The sequence below is a fragment of the Micromys minutus genome (genome assembly GCF_963924665.1).
Source record: "Micromys minutus genome assembly, chromosome: 21".
Classification (NCBI taxonomy): domain Eukaryota; kingdom Metazoa; phylum Chordata; class Mammalia; order Rodentia; family Muridae; genus Micromys; species Micromys minutus.
Genome location: NC_137956.1, coordinates 1,376,431 through 1,395,603, shown reverse-complemented (window position 1 = coordinate 1,395,603; position 19,173 = coordinate 1,376,431). Strand labels below are relative to the sequence as shown.

Genomic DNA, 19,173 nt, shown 5'->3' with positions numbered 1-19,173 from the left:
CTCCACTTGAAGTCCCAAATGTGAGAAGATTGCCACATAAGCTTGAGGTGCCCATTGCAGTGGTCTAGCTGGAGAGGCCAAGTCACCTCTCTCACTGGCCCTGTCATGTAATTGTGTGTCCACTAGAGGTTGAGCTTGGACCACAGAGGCTTCCCTGCCTGCTCGGCTCACACACGGGAACGCTGCACCAGGCCTACTGTTTAAATGAACGTAGCCTGAGGAAGGAAGACAATAGTCACAGTCACTTCGGAGTGCCCCAGCAACCTGGAGGTCACCCCAGGACCTTCCTTTCAGGGGAGTAGAGGGTCAAATCAAAGGCCCCTTACTGTACAGTCTGGCAGTGGGATCTTTGAGAGGCATCTCTGGTGTCCTCCTAAAGTTTTTGGAGAGTCTTCTGGGCCAGGCTTTGACAGGCTGTCTCATCCCTTGGCACCTATGATTCCCAACAAGCCCACCTTCCAGTATGTGACATCCTGAGGTGGCTAGCCTGGCTCTTTAGGTCAGAGTTGTCAGTCAAGAGTCTTTTGTGTTTCTGTTGACAAGGGACAAATAGTACAGTCTATGGTACAATTTCATTCTTTTGAGATGCCGGTTGTATTCCTGGGGGCCTACCTCAGGAAATAACGAGTCCTTTAAAAGGCTTTTAATTAAGGTGGGCACAGTGGCACATGCTTATAATTCTAGCCCTTAGGAAGTAGAAGGGGAAGGAGTTCAAGGCCGTCCTTAGCTACAAACTGAGTTCAAGGACAGCTTAAGCTCCATGAGACCTTGTCTAAAATCCAAAAGGAATCGCCCCTTTAAATCAAAGAGTTAAAAGACGACAAAGGGGGCAAGCAAGGTGGCTTAGCAGGTAATGATGCTTGTAACCAAGACTGTGTTCGGTCCCTGGAACCCAAACAATGGAAGAAACCAACCAACTGTAAGTTATTCACTGGTCTCCACACATCCATTGTGGTATGGACACACACACACACACACACACACACACACACACACACACCTACAAATAAAAATAAATTACGTTTTTTAAAAGAGTGAGAAAGAGATAGAGCAGGAATGAGATCCCCGAAAAAGAGACGAAGAATGTCTTTTAGGTGACTTTTTTGTTCATGGCAAAAAGAAGAAGTAAAGGCTGGATAACAGTAAACTGACACATGCAATTCTGAGGGGCAGGCGGACTGGATACATGGACTGTGTGGGTTGTGGTGGACCACCATGTTTTAGGAAGCACCCTGATATGCTTTGTTACAAATTTACCTAAGACTTCATTCCCTGATGTTGGTTCCACTGGGTCTCTTTCACTGTGACAGCCCTGTCCTCATAGCCTCTCTTGCCTAGATCCTCATAGAAGCCTGGATCAGGATATACCACTCGTGGGAATTCCTCTAGTGCCCCCATATTTGTTCTCCCTGAGACTGGCCCTGAGGACCTGGCTCCACGCTGCACCGCCCTGCACGCTGAGCATGTGCCCATCTGGTCTTTGCTGCAGGGCAGCCACAGCCCTGGCCTGTTGTGTACAATGCAGCATGGGCTTTGCCTGAATTGCCCTCCCTAGTGTCCAGCCATTATGCAAGGCTCACCTTCCCCGGGGGCTAAAAGTGAATGAAACCCGTTGGCTTCCTGGGGTATTAACACATGGTTCTGATGCTTCTCTTTGTGTATGTGTGTATGTATTTGTGTCTTGCTTGTTTTCTTTTTCCAGATGACTAAGTCGGTTACTAACCCGGAGGAGTTGGGAGGCCTGGCTTCACAAATGACCACTGACTATGGGCACCTGGCTCTCCAGGGCCAGATGGCAGCGGCCACCGCCGAACCAGAGGAGGTCTGCCACCTTAAAGCCCCTATCTTAAGGAGCAAGCACATGGTGCCCATTCCTGGGGATGGGAGAGGGGAGGACCCTGTAACCTAGTTCTACAAGACTCCAGCCCCACAGCCAGGAGCAGGTTTTATTTCCCATGACTGTGCAACTGATGCCCCAGATTGTGCCCAGAACGTGGACCCTTGCTGAGGCCAGCTGGCCAGGAACTAGGGTGCCCCGGAGAGTGGCCCCCAGATGGAAGGGTTTGTTTACAGTGTCCTTTCAGGCCCTTACAGCTGCCTATCTCCCTCTTCAGATGCCCACACGTGGGGCTGCCACCGTCCTGCTTTCTGCTCCCCCTTAGTCATGCTTATGTTTTCCAAAGGCTCCCCCAAAATTTTAGAAGGTCCACATGTGGGATCTCATTCCTCCTCTCTTGAAAAGGATCTGCTTGCATGACACAAAGCCTAGCCTGTAGGTTCAGGACCCACCTGCTCTCCCTAACCCTTTCCAGAGAATGCTAGTGTCGCAAAGTCTGTCTCCGTAAGAGTCCAATAATGGCAAGTTACTGTCAGAGAGCAGTCATCTCTGGGAGCTGTGAGTAGGACCATGTGGCACAGCTGGGGACACAGAGGGCCTGGAGGAAGTTTTGTCAGTGTGAGCACCTAGAAAGGGTGTCTAGGGCACAAGAAACCATGTGGCTCCTTAGAGAAAGAAAGTCACTCAGATACAGAAGGATGGAGGGACTTCGGGAAATGGGAAGATACAGGTAATCAAATTTCGTGAGAAGCAAGCTGTTTATTTAATAGAAACTTTGTTCCGTATTTTCTTAAGCACTTGGGGATGTGGAAGCCACAGGTTTGTAACTGTCTGCTCGTTTCCCTGCGATGACAGACAAGCCCTCACAACAAAGGCTTTTAGAAACAAGGGTAGGAACAGATCCAAACACACCACTCTAACAGATGTCATAGCAATGCATGTGAGCAGGCTTATTGTATATATGCACTGAAGTGCATATATATCTCTAGCATGGTGTTCCTTCAGTTTCTAACCATGCTACTGCCTTTAGATTCCAGAGTAGTCAGACCTCGGCATGAATAATTGTGTTTGTAATAATTATCTTAAGTCATCAAGAAAAATGCTGAATCTTGATTCCTTTTATAAAGATTTTCCCTCTTCCTCTTTCTCATCTCCATCTTCCTTCTCCTTCTCCTCCTCCTTTCTTTTTTAATAGTCTTCCTGTTTTAGTAAGACTTGACTACAATTCTAGTCTGTAATTTATCCAGACATGTAATTTGTTTTATCAACATGTAATTTTGAATTTCATAAACAAGTAGAACGAAACTTGTGCTGACGTCAGGAAGCATTAGTTCTTCTTCAGGAAGAAGTAGTTGACTTTGAGTTGGGATAAAAACAGAGACTGTGATTGTCAGGGAGGTTTGGGCGCCTCTCCACAGGGAGCTCTGCAGTGGGATGTAGCCTCATCTGTCTGGATTTGGAACACTAGCCTGTCTTTTCCGTATGGGCAAAGCTCTCGTGAGCTGCCCAACCCAGTGCTAGAGCCTGGCTGTAAACCAGAATCGCTGACAGCACCAAGCCAACAAAGAAAAGAATGTGTCACTAGCCACACAGTGCACCACCTTGCATGCTGGTGCTGGGTCTTAGCCCCTGACACTGTCAGTAAGGCTTGCTGCTTTCAGTGGGTCATCTTGAGATGTATTTTACCGTCGGGCAGCATGACCCGAAGCCACGAATGGCGGGGAGACTGTAAGATTACCAGTGGCCTAGGCGGGAAAGCTCTCTGTGTGCATTTGCAAGACAGATGCTTGGGGGGAAACTGAGAAGGTTGGGAGGTCCCCGGAGCAATATAGGGTGGTTTTTTGTTTTGTTTTGTTTTAACATGCCAAAATTGTGGGAGTTATTTGTATCTCTAAGCGGGTCGAACATCCCAGAACGTGAAAATATTTACATGGAGGGCAAGCAGGAAACCTTTGCTTCAGAGTCCTGCGGTGTGCTCATGAGTCCACGTTTTGGTCTTTTCCACAATGTGACAATTACAGGAAAAGCTGGACCTCTGTCTACTAACATCAAACAGGATCTTTCTCTGTTTATTTTTCCACAAAAAGCTCAAGGCTTTGTTAGTAGTGCTGTGGAGAGTCTTCAGAAAAGTGAAAACCCTCCTGGCAGCCTTTCAAATTAAGATTAGTTTCTCCCTGAACACAGAGAGACTAGGGAGATGGCGTAATCATAGCAGACGGGAGGACCGAGCTAAGATCCCCAGTACCCATGTCAAAAGCTACGAGTGGCTGTGCGTGGCTGTGCGTGGCTGTGCGTGGCTGTGCGTGCTTATAAGCTTAGTCCTGGGGCGGAAGAGACAGGAAGGCACCCTAGGCTTGCTGGTCAGCAAGTCCATCCAAATCGTGGATCTCCAGGTTCAGTGAGGGACACTGTCTCAAAGAGTAAGGTAAAGAGAACTGAGCAAGACACCTGACGTTGACCGGTGGCCTCTGTTTGTGCATATATGGGGACATGTAACAGCACACATACATACTAAGAAGGAAGGGGCTGAAAATGGGGAGAATGAAAGGAGGGAGAAAGGGAAAGATGGAGGGGAAAAAAGGAGGGGTTGAGATCCTAGGAGCTACAGTTCCAAAATGTAAGTCCTGGGGAAAAGATTTAGAGACTGTAGCTCTGTCTCTGGGGAAAATTACATCACCCCCTCTTTGTGAGCCAGGGAGAGCATCTCTCAGGTGGGATGGATGTACACGCCAGCATTTTATTTTTAAAATCCCACTCCAAACCTAGCTGTCGGGTAGAGAGGGTGATACCTGGTTCTGTTCTTCACGCTATTTATGTTTATTTACTGATATGTTTTCTAAGTGGACCCAACAAATTCCAATGTCACCCTGGTCTAACTCTCTAAAGGTCCCCCAGGGACGCACCCCTGAACCTGGTTGTTTAAAAAGTCTTCAGAAAGTCATTTCATTTTTGGTTTGACCTGACCAGTAAAGAGAAAGTGATTTGGGGTTGGGGGAGGGTCTCCCTCCTCCCCATTGTAATCAGATCTAAACCAGGGGCTTTTTTTTTTTTTTTTAATTTCCTTTAAGGCACAAAAGCAGATGGTTTTCTCCACAATGTTTTTCTTTGATCGAGAAATGAACTGAGGGTTTTTCTTGAAGCTCAGTAATGCTTCCCTAAAGTTGCCAATTTAAAACCCCAAGTTGTGTGTCTTTGAGCAGCATTCCTTTATAATAAACACTGGCTGTCCATTCGATCCACCCTGTGGGTCTTGCAGAGTCGGGCCAGCCTTGCTGAGAAGTTTAATGTTGCTTCGGGAATGGGCCATTTCTTGGTGCTTATCACTTGAAATGGGATCTTAAAAGTGTATTCCCTTTCTAGGAAGCTCCTCCAGCTGTAAAAATTTCCAGAGAACTTGCCTGTGGGCCGTGTCGATTCTGCTGCCCTCTCGCACTTAAGGGTTCCTTTCCATCAGCTCACTGCGACCTGGAAGTTAATGAGAGTGATAGGTGCCAAGCCCAGATACTGTCTGTGGTGGGCACTGTCCCTTTGTCCCCAACAAAGTGTGAGACAGGGGTCATTTGTTTCCTTTATTCCAAGGTAATCAGACTGAGGCTCGGAAAGCTGGACAGAAATCTGTTTTCATTGAGGCCACTTTAAAAACTCGAATCAGAGGGTTTTATTGTGTGCTGTGTGCACTGCACCTTCTGCCCTGATGTCACCAACGGTCCTGTCACCGGGATCTATAGTCATCTCTTACGTGTGAGCTCCCACCTCATAATGCTGGCCCATGAATACTTGGCATTGAACTTTGTGGAGGGGTTTAAGGATCAAGTTGTGTTTGAAACTAATGTCACATCCCCTGGCTTCCCCTTGATGTCGGACATAAGCCATAATATATCTTGTCAAATAGATGTGTGTCAGTCTCAGGACTTGGAAGGCTGAAGCAGGGGCATTCAGGAGTTCCTGACCGTCCTGGGCCACATGGCACAGTGACTGTTTGAACGGCATCACTGCTGCATGGGCAAACACTTGCCCCGCTTGGTAGTATGTCCTTGCTGCGGCAGTCCAGATGTGTGTACAGAGATAGCATGTTGCTGAAGGCTGCCTCTCCTGTAGTGCATCACACGGAGTCAGTAGGACAGCCTCAGTGATGGAGAGCCACTGCAGGACCGGTGCACCTTTCTGCATCTTACGAACTCTCTGCTAAATGTCTCTTTCCCTCCTAGAAACGGTCCATATTTCTGTAGTAGAAAAGTGGACATCCGTAGCCCTTCCCACTCTCAACTCGCTCTTCTGTAAGCAAGCTAATGAGATAAAAGCGGGAGACAGCATCCGCTGGGCCAGAATCTCCCCAGGATTATTTACAGTACCTGAGACCTTCTGGCAAATATCCCTGGTAGATGCTAGAAGCAGCCCTGGCTTCTGGCTATTGTTGATTCTTGATGGTAACACAGTTTTTGCTTTTCTCCTGGCCATTTACCTGGCCAGTTCATTTGTGGCTGTATTTATCAAACACAGAGGGAAACCTGACACAGGATAGAACAGAATCATGGGACTGAATATTTGGGGAAGATGGAAGTGGACTTTAGTACAGCTTAAAGTAGACAGCCTAGCTGTGGTGAAGTGTACTCTGTTCCTCTTAGACAAACGACTCCTTCTAATCCCTTAGAACAGCAACCTCAATAGGCTGCATGCCGGGGCTGGGGCTGTATCTCTGCTGGGAGACCCTGGGCTCCATCCCTAGCCCCACAAAGACTGGATGCAGTAAAGCGCATATCTGTAGTTCCAGTACTTGAAAGGTTGAGGCAGGAAAATCAGAAGTTCAAACTTATTCTCAGTTACAGTCAGCTTGAAGCCAACCTCAACTCTGAGATTCTGTCTTAATTTTTGATAATCAAGTAAATAAATAAAATAGAATACATGTCTGCTGAGCCTTTAGAAATGGGAAAATCAAACCTGGCTCAGGAGAAAGGAAGCCTGGGCTCAATGCAATGCTGTCACCATGCAGTACGGCTCAGGAATGGGTATTTTGTTTGGTAAATATACCATTTTTAAAATCTGATCACTCTAAAATATGAACAGTTCTAATGGTGTGGGTACTTTGCGCTCGTGATCAGTAAGTGTTTGCTGAATATATGATACAGCTGTCCCACAGAGTTCAGTCTGAGGACAATCTGTCCCTACCAGGCAGCTTGGGATCCAGATGAGCTAGACCCTTAGAAAAGATAACACAGCAGGAAGGCTGTCCCAGTAAGTCACAGGCTTGCTTACTGAGGCCATGGGCATTTTTACAGTCATTTTATAGGAAGGTAAATCAGCTAAATTCTGTACTTCACCAGACAGGGATTGCAAATAGAAGTGGAATTTTCCTAGCTGGGCTTCCAAAGGGCACAAGAGAAATTTTCCACCTAGGGTAGGCCTTAATGGCAGGGTTTCTCATGCACCTTCCCTCTCCTGGATTTGCCTCTGTAGATTGGATTCCAGATTCGCACACGTGTGCAGGACCTTGGCCATGGCTGTATCTTCCTGGTGCAGAAGGCGGGGGCCCTCCAGGTGTGCCCCACGGACAGCTACACCAAGAGGGAGCTGATCGAGTGTGCCCGCTCCGTCACTGAGAAGGTAAGGGAAGGGTGGATATAGTCATCACACTGAGCGCTGACATTTGATGTGACCAGCTCTGGTAGGGACGAAACCAAAATTAATCCAGGTCCTTCTCGGTGAGGATGGTATCACAGAGCCTTGTGTGATCAACAGGACTTGAGAAGTCCAGGGCAAAAACAGAGGCAACTTCAGGAAAGTCAAGGGCCCCAGGTGGTCCTACAACATCAGGAGCCAACCAGAGGAAGGCTGGTACCACCGCCCACCCTGTAACAGTTGGTCTCCTTTCCTGGAGAATTTCTAAGTGCCGTGAGCTGGGAGCAAAAACTTGAAAGAGCTAGATAGAGCAATACGGGCCGAAATCCCAGCATAGGGAAGACTGAAACCTGCTTGGTATGTAATTTGTTCATTACTATAGCATGAAGCGGAGCGGGCTCCCTGCCCTTAGATAGTAACCTGACTTGCATAGGGGAAGAGAAACCTACCCTGAGCTTCTGAGCCTTAGGGCTGCTGCTGCTCCTCAGGAAGATTGTCAGGAGTGTGACCAGCAAGACCTGAAGAACTTATCAGTTACATTGCCTTTCCAAGCCTTGATTTCCCCATCCATAAACTGAGCACATGAATTTATAATGTATGACTTGCAGGATCAAGTGTGTGAAAGTGTCTAGCACTCTGCCAGGTATGTATTAAGCGTTTAACACATGCTAGCCACTACCCACTCTATGCTCTCCTCCAAAATTCCTTCCTCCCACTCTTCATGGTAACTCTTCCACTCTGCCCACCCCCACCCCGTCTGCAAGCCCCTGGCTTTGTTTCTGGGTCAGAGTCCTTCCGCGGCAGCTGTCGCACCGGCCGCCCGAGAGTAGCGCAGACCGGAGCATCCGGACTCTGCAGTTCTGTGAGCATAGAGCTCTGTATTGTTCAGAAGCTTGGCCACTGGGCTGCAGGGCTGGGCAGAGGAAGCTGTGCACAGAGGCTGCTCTGTCAGCCAGTCCTGGCTACCTCCCCCAGCCCACAGAACTGGCAGCTCTTGGACTCTACAGTAAGAATTAAATCTCTCAGCTGGAGGAAGGCACCTTTCCTCCCTTCAAAGGCCTCACCCAGTTCCCAGGGGGAACCAAGCTGTATTCAGGATCATTTGGAGTCAGCCTTGGTCTCACCACTCTCTACAGAGCAGCCTGACTTGGGACACATGGAGGACAGAGGTGGGGAAATGGCCAGTTTCTAGCAACTGTCCTTTTCAGTGTTTCTTGCTGCAGGTCACTCTGCCTGTATATCTTGTCATTCCTACATACCTTGGGGTTCAAATAGAGTACCCACCATCCATGAGCCCCTTGTCTACTTTTGTGACACACCTAGTGACTAGTAGATGCCCAGACGGTAAAACACCTGTTGCTTATATGCCTTCTACAGTGGATAGGGGGACTGTTTCTGGGCTCTTCTTTCACCTTGAAAATCAATCCCACACACACACATGAACACACACATACACAAATACACACACACACAAACACACACTCACACACATACACAAATACACAAACACACACACACACACTCACACATACATGCACTCATAACTTCTAGGCCTTTGTCACCCAGCCTAAGAGCACTTTCCTGAAGATGTTGGCTTCATTCCCAGACCAGATTTGTGCCAGTTTTACTCGCCTTTTTCTGGTGAAACCTAGTGGCATTTAAGGAAGGGTCTGGCAGATGAGGGGTATCCCAGGTTAATTTCTTCCTGTGATAAAATACCCTGACAAAAAGCAGCTTAGGGAAAAGGGGGCTCAGAATCCAGGTTGCCATCCATTTGTGGGAGAATCAGCCACAGGAACTTGGAACACTGGGTCGAATCCCATCCAGAGTGAAGAGGAGGAGTGAACGGCTCCTTGCTTAGTGCTCAGCTAGCTTTCTCTACTCATACACAATTCAGGGCCCAAAACCAGGGTATGGTACCAACCACCGTGGGCTTGCCTCAGTTAACCCAGTTACGGAAAAATCCAGAGCTGGAGAGTCGGCTCCGTGGCAAAGACATCAGTTACTCTTGCAGAAGACCTGGGTTTGAGTCCCAGCTCCCATATGATGGCTCATGACTATCTGTAACTCCAGTCCCAGAGGGGGTGTCCAACGTCCTCTTCTGGCCTCTTTTCAATACAAATATAATTAAAAAGGAAGAAGTCCCTTACAGTAGGTCCTCAAGCCAACCTGATGTAGACATTCCCACACCGAGACTCTCTCTTCCCAGGTGGCTCTAGGTTGTGGCAAGTTGGCAATTAAAATCAACCAGGTCTTTGTGGGCTTCTCTTGGAGAAACTGGTCCCTGTGTTCATCCTGCCAAACTAACCCGCAAGTCTCCTGAGACCTGAGGGGCACAAGGAAGAGCATCCCAAACTGTGCCTCTTATTGTCCCATGACTCCCTTGCTTGTTCATTACGCTTCAAAAGTATATTTACCTTAGAATACCAGTGCCATGGAAGCAGATCCGTGTGGTCTCCGAGGAAGCAGGGACAGGCAGATCCATGGAAGCAGGGACAGGCAGATCCGTGTGGTCACCGAGGAAGCAGGGACAGGCAGATCCGTGTGGTCACCGAGGAAGCAGGGACAGGCAGATCCATGGAAGCAGGGACAGGCAGATCCGTGTGGTCACCATGAAAGCAGGGACAGGCAGATCCATGTGGTCACCATGGAAGCAGGAACAGGCAGATCCATGAAAGCAGGGACAGGCAGATCCGTGTGGTCACCGAGGAAGCAGGGACAGGCAGATCCGTGTCAGATCCATGGAAGCAGGGACAGGCAGATCCGTGTGGTCACCATGAAAGCAGGGACAGGCAGATCCATGTGGTCACCATGGAAGCAGGAACAGGCAGATCCATGAAAGCAGGGACAGGCAGATCCGTGTGGTATAGCATAATCTGAGCTTTCAGTTAGAGATCCCACCCTGGGCATCCTACCCTACACCTCCTGTGTGCATGGATGGGAAAGCAGTTTTGTGAGCAACTAAGGAATAAAAGAGGTTGACCTCTACCCCTGACACACACACACACACACACACACACACACACACACACACACAGGGGGAGGGGAGGGGAGAGTGGGAAGGAAGGAGAATACACATGTTTACAGGGCATTTACATGGATCAGCCATGATCAAGAGTAGGGGGAGGTATACAGGCAGAGATTAAAGAGCCCTCAGCTGCTATATGACTGACTCACTGTTTTCAATCTGTAGGACAGTGGGCTGTCTTGAGGTACAGCAACAGTATGCTTAGAATCCTTGGACAGAGATGCCTTCTGCAAAGAAAATGAAGAGCCATCCTAAAGGGGACCTGGGGCTATGTCTCACAGGATGAGCACTTCAGTGCTAGAGGCAGATTGCAGAGCAGCACACTGACCTAGCGTGGGAAGGCAGATGTGTGGGGACCTAAGTAGCTGGCAGGCATGGCAAATGGTAAACCGATGGACAAGAGGTTTGATTGTGAAGGCAGTGTGTGGCAGTCAGGCTCTGGCTATAGAAATCGTCTCTGGGAACAGGAAGGGCTGACGGCAGAAGCTGCCACCCAAGGCTTCTGATATGCAGTGTGCTGGGGTGAAGCCCTTAGCCAACCTACCAGACCCTCACGACTGCATTGCTACTTAGAGGTGGAGGATGCCATGCCGAGGCCCCGGTGGGATGCATGGCCAAGGGAATGAGAAGTGTTAGCAGTTGTTCCTAACAGACCTAATTAACCGGGTGGGAACTGCCACACACATTCAGGAGCCTAAACTTGATCCCTCAGCTCGGTGTCAGAAGCATCATTAGTGACGTGGTGATCACTGCCATCCAGTGACAAATCATAGCCTTTAAACTCCTTACTGGCCACTTTGCACATGTTAAATTTTAATTAACTGTTTTACATTCAAAGAAGTAGAGGCTTGGTGCAGTGAAATAGGCTGCCTGCAGCCAGATGGTCTGTGGATGCCAAAGGGATTCGGACCCAGGTTCTTTGATCTAACCTTATGCCATTAACCTCTGGGCTGCATCAGCTCTTAAGAGAAAGAATTCCAATAGGAAATGTAGTACATTTACACAGTGGAGTACTACTCAGCTATTAAAAATAATGAGTTCATGAAATTCTTAGACAAATGGATAGATCTAGAAAATATCATCCTGAATGAGGTAACCCGATCACAAAAATACACCCATGGTATGTACTCACTGATAAGTGGATATTAGCCCAAAAGCTTGGAAAACCCAAGATAAAATTCACAGACCACATGAAGCTCAAGAAGAAGGATAGCCAAAGTGCAGATGCTTCAGTCCTTCTTAGAAGGGGGAACAAAGATATTCTCAGGAGAAAATACGGAGACAAAGCTTGGAGCAGAAACTAAAGGAAAGGCCATTCAGAGACTGTCCCACCTGGGGTTCCAGCCCATATTCAGCCACCAAACCCAGACAGTATTGCTGATGCCCAGAAGTGCATTCTGACAGGAGCCTGGTATAGCTGTGTCCTGAGAGGCTCTGCCAGAGCATAACAGATACAGAGGCGGATGATCACAGCCAACTATAGAATGTAGAATGGGGTTTTTAATGGAGGAGTTAGATAAAGAATTGAAGGAGTTGAAGATGTTTGCAACTCCATAAGAACAATCCAACCAACCAGAGCTCCCAGGGACTAAACCACTGTCCAAAGAGTACACATGGTGGATGGACCCATGGCTCCGGCTGCACCTGTAGCAGAGGATGGCCTTGTTGGGCATCAATGGGAGGAGAAACCCTTGGTCCCGCCAAGGCTTGATGCTGCAGTATAGGGGAATGTCAGGGTGGGCAGGCAGGAGGAGGTGAGTTAGTGGGTAAACACCCATATAGAAGCAGGGGCAGGGGTGATGGATTAGGGGATATGGAGGGGAATCTGGAAAAGGGAATGACATTTGAAATGTAAATAAAATCTATCCAATAAAATCAATAAAAGAGAATTCCATATTTTCAGTGGTGGTACTTTTCTTATTTTGTCTATTCCCTGACTCCCCCCCTTACGTCACCTTTTCTACCTTACAGGTGTCCTTGGTGCTCTCCGCTCTCCAGGCTGGGAACAAGGGGACGCAGGCATGCATCACGGCTGCAACTGCAGTTTCCGGGATCATTGCCGATCTGGATACCACCATTATGTTTGCAACAGCTGGGACACTGAATGCAGAAAACGGCGAGACCTTTGCCGATCACAGGTACATTTGATCACATTTGGTCACCCTGCCCAGGACTCAAATATTCGGGTATCTACTTGGATATCAACAAGATTGTCTGTGGGGAATGTGAACCACAGGATCAGAGTAAGCTCCTTCTCCAGCAAAGGCTAGCTTTCAGGGAGCTGCCCCTCTGACTGCCCACAGACCCGCAGAACCAGGAGAGACAGGGCCAGGCATATTTGCAGTCATTTCCCAAGGCCTGGTACCTCCCTAAAGCCTTCCTTAAACATACTGGTGCTGGCAGCTCTGTATATTTACTGATGATCTCTAAGCCTTCACCGTGTGTCCAGGCCCTTTCATGTCTCTCCAACCCAAAGGCTGTGATAGAATAAAGATTCCCTGTGCTCTGCTTGCTGTCTGTTCTGAGCCTGTCCCCGAAAGCTCTGATTCCCAGACGAGATGTACGAGCTATGCGCCCTTGCATCCCAGTTCGGCTGGGAAATAGCTGAAGAGATTGCTGGCCATAGGGAGATGCTGAGCTCCTGCCTTCTAGGTTGAGCTCTCCTCTGGAGCTCTGTTCCCAATCCTCTGGCTCTACCTACTGTTTTGAGTTTCCAACCTCACATGCACGGAACACTCCCCTCCCCCTCGAGAGGAGGGTGGATCACCCGGGCATCTCTTCCCAAAGCCCCCCCTTGAAGGAATTTCCTTCCTTCCCAACTGCAAGTGAATATGTTTTGTTCTGTTTCTTCTGTCTGTCTGGCCTCCCTGCTTTCTAAGGGAGAACATTCTGAAGACAGCCAAGGCCTTGGTGGAAGACACAAAGCTACTCGTGTCAGGGGCTGCATCCACTCCAGACAAGCTGGCCCAGGCAGCCCAGTCCTCAGCAGCAACTATCACCCAGCTTGCAGAGGTGGTCAAGCTGGGGGCCGCCAGCCTGGGCTCCAATGACCCCGAGACTCAGGTATGAACGGGGCTCGGGCTGCTTTTCTCCTTTTAGACACTGCCTCTGGTTTCAGTATGGGGAAAAAGCAAATACCCCTGAGACACTGGAGCCCTGTGAGGAACCTTTCTTGGGTTTTTATCCCCACTTGGTTTCCTCTAACAGCGCTGGAATTCAGAGGCTCTGTCTGCACAGGGTGGTTCCGCGGGAACCTGGGGTGGCTGCCCCACCCTGCTGGGAGGGAAGGAAGGGCAGGCTGGAATCCCTGGTGCTGAAGCTGGAAGCACAGACTCCAAGCTCTTCTCACTCAGCTGATGAGGAGGAAAAAGGGGGATCGTTCCACACAGAGAAATGTGTTGAACGGTTGTGGGATTTTTTTTTTCTTTTGAGAATTTTTATTTTAAAAGTTGTATTAGGCACAAAAAGTGAGTTCTTCAAACCATCTCGAATCTTCAGTGACTCCTAACAGTTCTTTCTGCCTTCCCCTTCTGAGCTACCTCATCCCCCACCTCTTAGCTTGTATTTGTTGGGGTGAAAACACTTAGCATGTCCCTTGCCTCCACATACCCTTAACTGTGATTTATAATGAGAGCTCGCTTTTTAAAAAATGGAGCCATGAGATATCTCAGCTGGTTAAAAAATAAAATTATAAAGCCTGCTCTATATGCCTGACAACCCGCGTTCCACTCCCAGAGCCCACAGAGAGGTGAGAGAAGAAGCCAGCTCCACAGTGTGGTTACGGTTAAGGTGACTGCCACACTTGTGTGCTGGGTTAGGGTTAGAGTGACTGCCACACTTGCATGGTGGCACATGCACTAGTAATAATAAATTAAAATGTTTAATAAGTATTTTTTTAATCTGCTCAGGAAACAATGTCCACCCCCTGCATGTCCGTTACCTGTGAAGCAACCAGGATGTGAGCAGCAGCCCTGGCTGTGATGTCTGTCTCCTGCTGCTGCACTGTTGAGGGCTCAGGAGAGAGGCAGGAGGCTGCCTGGGGTCCCTCCGCCCTGTGTGAGGTGACACACCAGAGGGTGTAGAGGATGGCAAGACCGCAAAGCCATAGTTTTTCTCTGTCACTGATGACTAGAGCTTGGAGTCCCCAAAGGCTTTTATGTCCATTACTGTGGTTGGCCCTCACAGAGATTGGGCGAGCGAGGAGAGACTGGAGCTAATTCTGCTTGTAGATGAGCCAACCGAAGAGTGTGGAGGTAAAGCCTGGGGTACTTAGCGTCACCCTGACCAGAGTGCATGCCAAACCCAGCACTCCTGGCTCTAGTGACACAGTTCACATCAGCTCTCCCTTTGACTGGAACTTCAGATTCCAACTCCAGGAACAGAGACAGTGTCCTACCAGCGGTGGGACAGCTACATATGTCTTCATTTATTCCTAAAGATTCACATAATCCCGGACCATGCTCTGAGGCTGAAACAAAATAGACCCCAAAGGAGGACATAAATTGTGAAAAAGTGAATAAATTAAATGGCACTGTGGACTAATACTGCTGTTGGATAAAACGGGGCTTTTGGACATAGAGTAGGCAGGATAGAGCTTTGGGGACATTAAAGCTGAACCCCGAGAATGGAAAGAGCCAGGCTCCATGGAGAAGAAAGCAGAAGTGAAGACCTTAAGCAGAGATGAGGTGAGATCCCCCCCCCCCAACAGGAAAAAAGACCCATTGTCTGAACCCATGGTGGGCAGAGAATCGCAGGAACCAAAGCTGTAGAGGTAGGCAGAGGGGCAGCAGAGGGCTGTGGAGGCGTGGAGGCCTGGCTGCCCAGCAGGATGCTGACATTCTGTGCTTCGGGGTGAGTGATGATGCTTGTATCTACATTAGCAGCCTTGATCCAGTCAGAGGCAGCTTGTTGGTTGAACTGGCCTTGAGGAGGCCGTGTATTCAGATCCCAGCCTCCACTTCAGTGTCAGGGTTAACATTTAGTTTCCAACCTCAGCCTTAGCATGAGTCTCAGCAGCAGGAGTGGGACCAGCCTCTCTCTCAGAGTTATCATCATCATCATTAGCAACAGCAGCAGCAAGATCAGCCTCCCTGAACCACACAGTCTCCAAGGATGGCTTCCTGGGTGGTGGTGTCATGGTGAAGGCTATGAAGCTGCTGATACAGAGACTCCTCCTTCCTGCATCCTTGTGCCCTGGCAGCAGTGAAGGTCATGTCCCACTCACCAGACTCCTGCTCTTTCAGGTGGTACTGATAAATGCCATCAAAGACGTGGCCAAGGCCCTTTCCGATCTCATTGGTGCTACCAAAGGAGCTGCCAGCAAGCCAGCTGATGACCCCTCCATGTACCAGCTCAAGGGAGCCGCCAAGGTAGAGTGGGCCTTCAGATGGGCTGAGGATGCGGGACTCAAGCTGCCGGGAAGATGGGCATCGAGCTTCTTCCTTTTATGCGGTCAGAAACTGCACCCGAGACAGTGCTCTGTTTATCTCCTCCATGCAGGTGATGGTGACCAACGTCACCTCCCTTCTTAAGACTGTGAAGGCAGTGGAAGACGAGGCCACCCGGGGCACGAGGGCACTTGAGGCCACCATCGAGTACATAAAGCAGGAGCTCACGGTGAGTACCCACAGCTGCCACCCTCAGCTCACTGACACTGCCCAACCGCCTGACTGCGACGCAGCCTCCTCCACAGTATGTAACTTAGAGGGCTTTTACCTAGAACTCCTCTACTGGGGCGCTTACTCGTCTGCCTTCTGGTGGCGTTTGTAGTTGGTTACCTGGACGTCACTGAGAGTGGCTAGGCTCTGTTGGGTCTGTCTGTTTGTGAATCAAGGTCTCATGTAGTCGAGGATGACCTCGACTTTTTATGTAGCTGAGGTTAGACTTCTGATCCCCCTGCCTTTACCTCTTACATGCTGGGATAACAGTGTACACTATGGTTTTATGAAGGTGCTGAGGACTGAATCCAGGGCTCGATGGGCGCTAGGCAAACACTCTACTAATCTGTGTCCTTAGTCATGGTTAGCCCACATCCCTAGTATTGACACGAGTCACTTAGGACAGTCCAGGCTTCGTTCCATCAGAACGACAGCATGACACTGAAGTATTACAGTTTTGGCCAAAAGGAAAGTCAGTTTGCACAAGCCTTGGGTAATGGAGACCATATGCATTCCTTCTTGTCATGTTGCTCTTGCCTACATGTGGAGTGGTAGTTTAAGGTTCACTGTTGAGGAAAGACATAGACGCCTTTAAGCCAGACTCTCTTCAGCATCCGGCTCCTTTCTGTTTGAGGTGTCTCTCCTCAGAGGCACTAGCACTGGTCATTCTTGTCTCGTTCTAGCCCTGTAGTTACGGGCACCCGGGACTGCCATGGTAGAGATGTTCTCTGTTCTCTCTGTGCTCTGCACAGTTGTACGTCAACTCCTCCTAATCCACACAAGTAGAAATGCACAAGAAATGAGTAGTTTTGCACCAGCATCTCTTTGCAGTAGGTGTGCCCACAGGTATACTTTTTAGGGGATATGCAAGCCTCTGCAGGATCATCTGCAGAGGTCACATGAGGGACAGCACTAGAAATGAGTAACTCCACTGGTATTAGCGTGAGCCTTGACTTCTTTCACCCTGCCTTGAATGAAGCCAACTTAGGGGATACAGTTAGTTCACAGTTTTAAAGAAGAAACTAAAGAACACATGAGCAACTCAAGTGCAGAAGATGCCTTAAGGCATACTATATAGGTACCGTGGGAGGTGCATGTCCTATCTGGGGTCCAGATACAGGTTCAGACAGCTGTAGATTTCCCTATGATGGCCCTGGAAGGGAAGGTTTGGAATTTAGACTATCTTGGGAAATTATAGATACTTGGTGATCATGAGTATATCACAGTGGCTTAGGAATCATCCACAATGTTAAGTTGGAAGGATGGGGAGATAGCTTAGCAGTTAAAACACTTGAACACAAGCATGAGGACAGTTCAAATTCCCAGAAACCCACATAAATACCAGAACAGCAGCTCGCCTATAATTCCACTCTTGAAAGGTAGATACAGGGCATCATCCCCAGAGCAAGCAAACTAGCAAAACTAGCCATATCAGTGAGCTCTGGACTTGATTGAGAGACCTGCCTCAGCTAATAAAGTAGAAGAATGAATGATTCCTGGTATCAGCCTCAGGCATGCCCATGCACATGTGTGTGTGCACATACAGGCAAAAAAAAAAAAAATACTACATAGAAACATGCATACTGCCCACACACACATGTAAAAGTTGGAAAATAAAATAAGTAAATAAAAGTTAGTGAAAAGTTAGGGGGTTTCCACAGAGCCTATGCCTGGGGAGCACAGTAGTCTGGAGGACTCTGTCCCATCATCCCATCTAGTCCTGAGGTCTACACAGGGGACTTACAGTCCTGAGGTACTTAATTGTCACTGTCATTTTTAAGGAGCAGTGATGTTTGACTGATTATCATGTGGCAGAATGCTGTGTGAGTCTCTCTTCGTACTCAGGGGAGTCTCCCATGCCAATGATTGATTACTTAGGTCTGAAAATAGGCAGCCCCTCCTGTGTAGAGATACATACAGAGGCAGCATACAGTCACAGGGCTAGTCCTTCGTACTAAAGAGAAAAGACCAAGTAGGTGTGAAGCAGGAGCAGCTTGCCTAAACTAATATAAAGTCATTGATGCTTCTATGAGTGTGTGTGTGTGTGTGTGTGTGTGTGTGTGTGTGTGTGCGCGCGCACACACACACACTTGAGTTTAAATCAGAGTTACTGACCTACAAACATCTCCATAACCCTGTGGGTATATTTTTAAGACAAGCTATGAATTATAGGACCAAATGCTTCTCCATTCTCACACCTCTGAAAAGTGAGCAGGAAGTCGTCCAAAGTGATGTCTTTAAGTTAATTCTGCCCTAGAGCCCACATCAGGACTGAAGAAGGCAGCATATAAATATTGGGTGGTGATATTTGCACATAGCTAAGTTAGCACTTTAGAAACCTCTTTCCTAGCCAGGCAGTGGTGGCGCACACCTTTAATCCCAGCACTCGGAAGGCAGAGGCAAGCAGATCTCCAAGTTTGAGGCCAGCCTGGTCTAGCCATACAGAGAAACCCTGTCTTAACAAAACTAAACAGCCTCCTCCTTGCCATCCTATCTCCGTAAAAGTTGAATGTAAGAGGTTTGCCATACTGGTATCTTGAAAGCAGGACAGACCTACATTACTGCCCTCAAATTAGATGGCTAATTTCCTGCCATGTGACTTACTAGATTGGTCCCAGACACTAATGACAACCTGGTTATTTTTCTCCTTTTCTTTTTGACCTTCACCTCTTCTGTCTCTGACATCAAGGTGTTCCAGTCAAAAGACATACCTGAGAAGACCTCATCACCAGAGGAATCAATAAGAATGACAAAAGGTATCACCATGGCAACAGCCAAAGCCGTGGCCGCTGGGAACTCATGCAGGCAGGAGGATGTAATTTCAACGGCCAATCTGAGCAGGAAGGCCGTCTCCGACATGTTGACGGCTTGCAAGGTAAAGGCCCGGGCACTGCCATGGACAGATAACCTTCTCTTGAAAATGACTCATTCAGTGCCCTGTCGTGGTGAAGGGGGTAAGCAGGGAGCAGCCTCATTCCTTCAACTTTACTGTAGACAAACATGCAGGAAGCCCGAGTTTCATCCCCAGAACCCAC

The 19,173-nt window shown here is 48.5% G+C and overlaps 1 protein-coding gene across 5 annotated transcripts in view; it reads left to right on the top strand.

Annotated features, from left to right (window-relative positions):
- The window catches only part of TLN2 (talin 2), a 402,865-nt gene that overhangs the window by 352,210 nt on the left and 31,482 nt on the right, over positions 1-19,173 (top strand). For 4 of the 5 annotated variants that reach the window (XM_080934590.1, XM_080934592.1, XM_080934591.1 and 1 more), the window contains 7 exons: positions 1,703-1,822; positions 7,292-7,438; positions 12,453-12,619; positions 13,361-13,544; positions 15,725-15,850; positions 15,981-16,097; positions 18,828-19,013. In XM_080934590.1, coding sequence (XP_080790716.1) covers positions 1,703-1,822; positions 7,292-7,438; positions 12,453-12,619; positions 13,361-13,544; positions 15,725-15,850; positions 15,981-16,097; positions 18,828-19,013 — 1,047 coding nt within the window. The remainder of the gene's footprint in view (positions 1-1,702; positions 1,823-7,291; positions 7,439-12,452; positions 12,620-13,360; positions 13,545-15,724; positions 15,851-15,980; positions 16,098-18,827; positions 19,014-19,173) is intronic. The other variant, XM_080934594.1, reaches the window with a different exon arrangement.